The following is a 6,663-nucleotide window of genomic DNA, read 5'->3' as shown; positions in this document are numbered from 1 at the left end:
CTGTAAAAGTGATATCAGCAATGAAATTGAAATTTTGTATATTGAGAATACAAAATATTTTCAAACTCGTTTTATTTAAAATTTATTACCTGTATAGTGTAAGTGACTTCGTAATACGGTGAGTGATACGGAAAATCGAACCACAATTTAAACGGTAGTATTTTCTTCGTTACATTCGTTTCTTGGATTTCTATTTAAGACATAAATGAAAATATCTTCTTGAATGCTATGCAGCATTGCTCTGTGAGTTTTGGGAGTTCGAGAAATAAATAAGTTTGTCAATGCAGAGCAGAAAACGAGAATTATACCAAAGAAAGGTGCGAAGATGTAATTGAATGTTGCGATGTAGACGATAAATGTGAAAATGTAAACCATAGTCATTCCTAATTTATCGTATGTTTCCAGGACTTGAGCACCAAATTCATCATAGGTGGTACTCCAAAAATTTTTTTCAGCAAAACGTATCAAGTCAAACACTATATCGCGATAGAACATGAAGCTACCTAACTTTACTAATATCATTATAAGCAGCAAAGTTGTACACAAGTTGGATGTGACAGCCTGTGAATAATAAAAAATTAAGCAAACACATGTTCCCTTTTTATGTCCTAATTATTGATTAAATGTAATTCTAATAAATAATGTTTAATCCCTACAAAAACCTTTTTAAAAAAAGAAAAAATATTTATGCCAAGTACATAAAACGTATCGAACTTTTTAAAAATAGTGTAATTATAAAAAAACAACCTTTCTAAAAAAGTGTATTATGAAAATTTATTTCTTCAAAAATATACATGAAATCAATGCAATTAGCCAAGTATATCATTATTTATTGAAAAGTGAATTGTTCACAAATGGATATGAAATAAAATTTATCTAGTATTTGTTTAAAAATGGATGTTGTCAGTGCAATATCCAAAACTTATATACAAGATGCATTCACAATTAATCCAATATAACAAGTTGTATACATTCAAAAGTATATGCAACACAAGCTTAACGCATCCATTGTCTCTTCACGCAAATTCTAAGTCACATAAAACGGGCTTAAACTGACTCAAATGATCAACGGAATCATAGTGAAGCAAAAAACTTGGCGTGCTCGGTTGTATTACGATGTAATAGCTCACCATACAAAATACAGTACAAATCAAGATACTGTTACTCAAGTTTATAAGAATTTTGTAAGACATGTCCAATGCGATCCGGGCACGCCAAGTTTTTTGCTTCACTATGATTCCGTTGATCATTTGAGTCAGTTAAGCCCGTTTTATGTGACTTAGAATTTGCGTGAAGAGACAATGGATGCGTTAAGCTTGTGTTGCATATACTTTTGAATGTATACAACTTGTTTCATATACTTTTTGGATTAATTGTGAATGCATCTTATATATAAGTTTTGGATATTGCACTGACAACATCCATTTTTAAACAAATACTAGATAAATTTTATTTCATATCCATTTGTGAACAATTCACTTTTCAATAAATAATGATATGCTTGGCTAATTGCATTGATTTCATGTATATTTATGAAGAAATAAATTTTCATAATACACTTTTTTAGAAAGGTTGTTTTTTTTATAATTACACTGTTTTTGAAAGTTCGACTTTTTAAAAAAAGAAAAAATATATACGCCAAGTACATAAAACTCCCAACTTGTCAAAACTCAAAACTAAATGAAATCAATAATTAACTAGCCAAGTATGAAGCATTTGAGTATTTTACCAAACGTTTTCCATGCATACTCTTTTATCGGAGACACTGAATACTTGGCGTGCCCGAATCACATTAAAACGTCCTGTCCTACCTATAAGAAACACAAAATCATTTGCGAGTCATTATTGAAAATTATGAAGATACAAGATACAATACAAATTAAGATATTGTACAAATTTACAAGAATACATGACCACTGCGATCCGGGCACGCCAAGTACTTCAATGTCGTCATGCGATAAGAGAGTATGCATGGAAAACGTTTGGGTAAAATACTCAAACTGCTTCTAGATACTTGGCTAGTTAATTATTGATTTCACATCAAGCGACGCGGTAGCGTCGCGACGCCAAGTACATAAAAAAGAAATAGCCGCATGAGAAATAGCCGCTTGATACGGCACTGGCGCGGCATCGTCGAGGCGCTACCAAGTAGCTTTATCTCGAGTTTCGCCTTGTCAGATTTTCCGATAAAATAATCTCGGAAATGAAGTTCGTAACAGAAAATCTAATGATACTTTTATTATATAATGTTGATACGATCTTTCGATTGCGACCAATCCGAGTAAGATTGGTGCAGTCAATCCTGAGATCTCGAATCAAGTTCATGTAAAATGACACTTTCGACTTCCAGTTTCAGTTTTCAGTCTCACATACACACAACACATTCAAAGAGAGTTTGTCCGCCAAGGCGCGTTTTCATGTATATAAATTCCAAGCGAGTTTGTCCGCCAAGGCTTATCGTCATGATTCCTCCCAAAATAAGAATGGCTGTGATAGGTCAATGTTATTAATCACTCTCAGTGTGATCAAACTTGCTTCAATCAAAAATGATATTAATATTTAATATACCTAATTCTGAAGAAGAAGAAAGACCGTGAGAGAGAGAGAGAGAGAGAGAGAGAGAGGGGGGGGAAGACCGCGCGTACATGAGGACGTGTGAGCGTGCGTGTACGTGTGTGTGTATGTATAAGACTGCGGGAATTACAGATAACCTAAACGTCCTAAACCTAAACTGGGGCCGTGTTCCAAAATTCACTGCCAGCGTTGAAACTCTATAGTTTATGTCACGTACACTATAGCTTTTCAGCGCTGGCAGTGAATTTTGGAACATGGCTTGTGTATAACCTAAGCGTGTGCGTGCGTGTTCGTGCGTGCGTGTGAGACTGCGGGAATTACAATTCTTCTCGGACTATCTAAAATTCCAGTAACATGCGGGGATCTTGCTGTTAATTTTATTTTTTGTTACTTGGTGATTATTAATGTCGGTAAGTTACATGACAGATTCAGTACCGGAAGGTCGCAAATGGAAAACATACTTTGTAAACATACTTTATTGCAATTCTGTTAGCACACTTCCGTCAATATGCAACATTTTCACCGTTCTATTGTCAGATCTGCTCTAATGTTGTCGTCAATTTGATTGTGGAATATGTTCGTCAGATTTGGTTCACAGTGGAGACCAACTGAGGACACAGTAGGCTCTGGCTTTGGCATTATAGTTCCGCTGATATTTGTTTCTCATTTGGCAACATCCCACAATCAAAATGTTTGCTGGGTAATATCACATTTAATTATATGTATATGTAATATAGTATAGTATATGAACAATATCATGTCATGATTTCTTTTCCCAGAAAATAAGTATCATATCACTCTTTATTCCTCTTCAGCCACTTTTGTTGTCCATTGGTGACGCAGCCACAATGCATCAGTAAAGAAATGTCCATCGGCAGCGTAAACATAGACGGTCAAAATTATTGAGCACGTCTACAAAGATTTTGTTTGAAGATTTGGGAACCGAAGAAACACGCGGAGAAAACTCAAAATCCAGAGCACGTGATACCAGTTAACAAACTTAGTTAGCATCTTTACACACACACACACACACACACACACACACACACACACACACACACACACACCACACACAAATATCTGGTCATAAATTTGTTACTTTATTTCAAGTAATTTGTATATTTGTTTGCAGGGAACGTTAGTTAAATTATCGAAATCTTCCAGTAAAGAACTTCTGACTTCTGATAAACAATTCTAATAATGGCACGGATGTCATTATGGAATAGGTTTGAATCGAAGGAGGAAGCTCAAAAATGGTTAAAGCTCTTTTTGGCACAAATTAACGATCATTCGAGGTGGAAACATGCCACAGAAGTTATTAAAAGAGTATCTAACATTAAAAGTACAAGAAACTTTTATTATTAATAAAAGACAAATTCTTTATATGATGAGACCTTTTTAATAGGTAAATATGTTACATTTTTATTCAATTATAACATTTGACGAGATCTCTCAAAATTTCAAATTCAGTCAATCATTTATTACTTACTGTATCTTTCATTCCAGAATCGATCCCGTCGAATTATACATTCGCAAAGGTCTACTGTACATACAAACGATTTTTTATCTTACATCTGGTACTATTTTAAACAGTTGTAGTTCCATGAATAGTCCAACAAGCTTGCGTTTATGTTCACTGAACATCAGCGGTGTGTTTAAACAAAGTGGTATTACTCTAAAGCCTTATTTAACTTCCTCTAATATTAAAAATAACGTGTCATAGTGTCGTTACAATTTTTTTGAGAAAACCGTAAGTGCTGAATTATTGTATCATCATATCGCTAAAATAGGCTCCTATCGTATGTGAATCTTATTACGTCTCTTTAGTGCAATTTCTATTTTAATAAGATAAAATAAGAGTAAAACAAACACGGACAAAATGTATGGTACGAATTTACTCGGATAGTGTAAAGCGTGTAAAAAACATTGCGAAAGTATTCGAAAGACGTTATAGATTGTTTGAGCTATCTTTTAAAGTCTTCCAAATTGTTGTGTTTCTAAATATACACGGCTTGTTGAGAAACTGTGCTTCGTGTGTTAGAGAGTGTGCTATTTTTCACAATTTCATACAAAAACGAAAATTCGCATTAAGGCGACTGTCAGATAATAAAGAAATCTACATATATGTATGTATGTAGCAAATAAAGTTTTTTTATATAATCCATTATGCTTCGTTCTTCCAATGTTAAGTTTGACTTGTTCGCTGATTCAGTTATCTGTAATTATATTGGGTTGTTCGGAAAGTTATTTCGTTTTTTCAAGGAAAAATGAAAGGCGGTTTTTTCATATTTAAAATCAATTTTATTCAGTGATGTATTGGCTATTTTGTTCCACTACCTTTCGCCATCCTTCTGGCAACTTTAAGATTCCACGCTCATAGAAGTCCTTTTCCTTATTGACAAAAAATTGAAGCAAGTGATTTTTGACGCCTTCATTTGAATCGAAGTTTACATTGTTCAAAGAATTTTGTAGAGACCGGAACAAATGGTAATCGGATGGTGCCAGATCAGGAGAGTATGGTGGGTGTGGTAGCACATCCCATCCAAGCTGTAAAAGCTTCTGGCGAGTGACCAAACTTGTGTGTGGTCTGGCATTGTCGTGATGGAATACGACACCTTTCCTATTTGCCAATTCTGGTCGCTTCTGCTTGATGGCAGCATCCAATTCATCCAGCTGACGACAATACACTTTCGAATCAATCGTCTGGTTGCTTGGTAGTAGCTCGAAAAATACGATTCCCTTCCAATCCCACCATACAGAAAGCATGATCTTCTTTTGATGAATATCTGCCTTGGATGTCGATTGAGCAGGTTCATCTTGCCTGGACCATGATCGTTTTCGCTTAACATTGTTGTAAACAATCCATTTTTCATCTCCAGTTATGATTCGCTTCAAAATGGTTCATTTTCTTCAGTTTCAACATGAATCGCAGATGGTAATGCGTCGAATCAAGTCAATTTCCTTTAAATTGTGTGGAACCAAATATCGAGCTTTGAAACGAATCCAAGGCGTTTGAATGATCGTAAACGGTCGAATTCGATAAATTTAACTTTTCACAATTTCGCGTGTTGTTATGCGACGGTTGCATCCCACAGAGCTTTATTTCTCGTATCAGATTTAATTGGCCGACCTGAACGTGGTGCATCTTTCAAATCGAAATTTCCAGTACGAAATTTCGAAAACCAATTTCTGACACTAACGTTCACTCAATCATCTTCTCCGTACACGGCACACAATCTTTTTCTCGCTTGCACTGCATTTTTACCCTTTCGGTAGTAAAAAAGCAAAATATTACAAAATGCTCACTTTGATTTCATGTTTGATGTGATGCAAACAAAATTACTTGACAGATCGCACAAATAAGATACTAAATGACGTCTGAAATGTCAGTTGTCAAAATATAAAACGAATTTGCCGCTTAGAGTAAGGTTAAGTATTGAGGAATGCGACTAACGACATCTCTTTGTGAAAAACGAAATTACTTTCCGAACAACCCAATACATAACATGATTAAAAAACTGATGAATTGCATTAAAATGAATTATATTAAAATATAAGTATGATAAATAAGTAGTAAATATTAAATTTTTGATGCGTGAAATATAAAAGAATGTAAAAAATATTATTATAATAAAATATTATATCATAATGAAATATTATTAAAAATTATTTAATACCTTCTTTTTTTGTCGCACCTCTCATGTATGCACCTCTTCTGCCCCAAAAATAATGTGGGGAGGACAACCTGTACAGGAAGCGCATAAAGTGCTCCTCTTGTCGTTAGACACCCGCCCGAGTTCCCCTTGGCCTGTATTCTATAATAAGAAAAGTAAGTAAAAACTATTTGTGTGTGTGTGTGTGTGTGTGTGCGCGGCGCGCGCATATCAAGCTGTTTACTTATTTATTTATTACTTACGTGGATTTATGTTTTCATGTGTAGCAAGATTGGCAGGAATACTAGTCGAAGCTACTGTGACTTCAGGCGACGTAGCCACGGAATTTTTCGAAGTCCAAGCTGCTGCGATGTTAGGCGAAGTAGCTACAGCATTTTTGGAAGTCGAAGCTACTACGATGTTAGGCGAAGTAGCT

General features: G+C 34.8%; 1 protein-coding gene and 2 long non-coding RNA genes across 5 annotated transcripts; 1 reads left to right on the top strand and 2 right to left on the bottom strand.

Annotated features, from left to right (window-relative positions):
• Window positions 1–71: 71 nt before the first annotated feature.
• Window positions 72–582, bottom strand: LOC113562201. The gene is made up of 2 exons (XM_026970757.1): window positions 309–582; window positions 72–190 (listed from the first exon to the last, which is right to left on the bottom strand). Exons 1-2 carry the CDS (start codon window positions 520–522, stop codon window positions 72–74), a joined length of 333 nt encoding a protein of 110 aa, XP_026826558.1. The 5' UTR covers window positions 523–582.
• A 2,101-nt stretch (window positions 583–2,683) lies between these two features.
• Window positions 2,684–4,734, top strand: LOC105280016. 3 transcript variants are annotated; one of them, XR_003406620.1, is made up of 5 exons: window positions 2,684–2,984; window positions 3,068–3,274; window positions 3,390–3,577; window positions 3,707–3,979; window positions 4,081–4,734. It is a non-coding gene; the product is annotated as an uncharacterized LOC105280016 (long non-coding RNA). The 3 variants fall into 3 exon arrangements; XR_003406621.1 differs by having other exon boundaries at window positions 2,686–2,984; window positions 3,160–3,274; XR_003406619.1 differs by lacking the exon at window positions 2,684–2,984 and having other exon boundaries at window positions 3,000–3,274.
• On the bottom strand, window positions 4,705–6,663 carry LOC113562158. Its single transcript, XR_003406689.1, has 3 exons — window positions 6,491–6,663; window positions 6,252–6,389; window positions 4,705–4,790 (listed from the first exon to the last, which is right to left on the bottom strand). It is a non-coding gene; the product is annotated as an uncharacterized LOC113562158 (long non-coding RNA).

This window comes from Ooceraea biroi, chromosome 6, assembly GCF_003672135.1.
Source record: "Ooceraea biroi isolate clonal line C1 chromosome 6, Obir_v5.4, whole genome shotgun sequence".
Taxonomy (NCBI): domain Eukaryota; kingdom Metazoa; phylum Arthropoda; class Insecta; order Hymenoptera; family Formicidae; genus Ooceraea; species Ooceraea biroi.
This window is presented reverse-complemented; position numbering and strand designations above follow the sequence as displayed.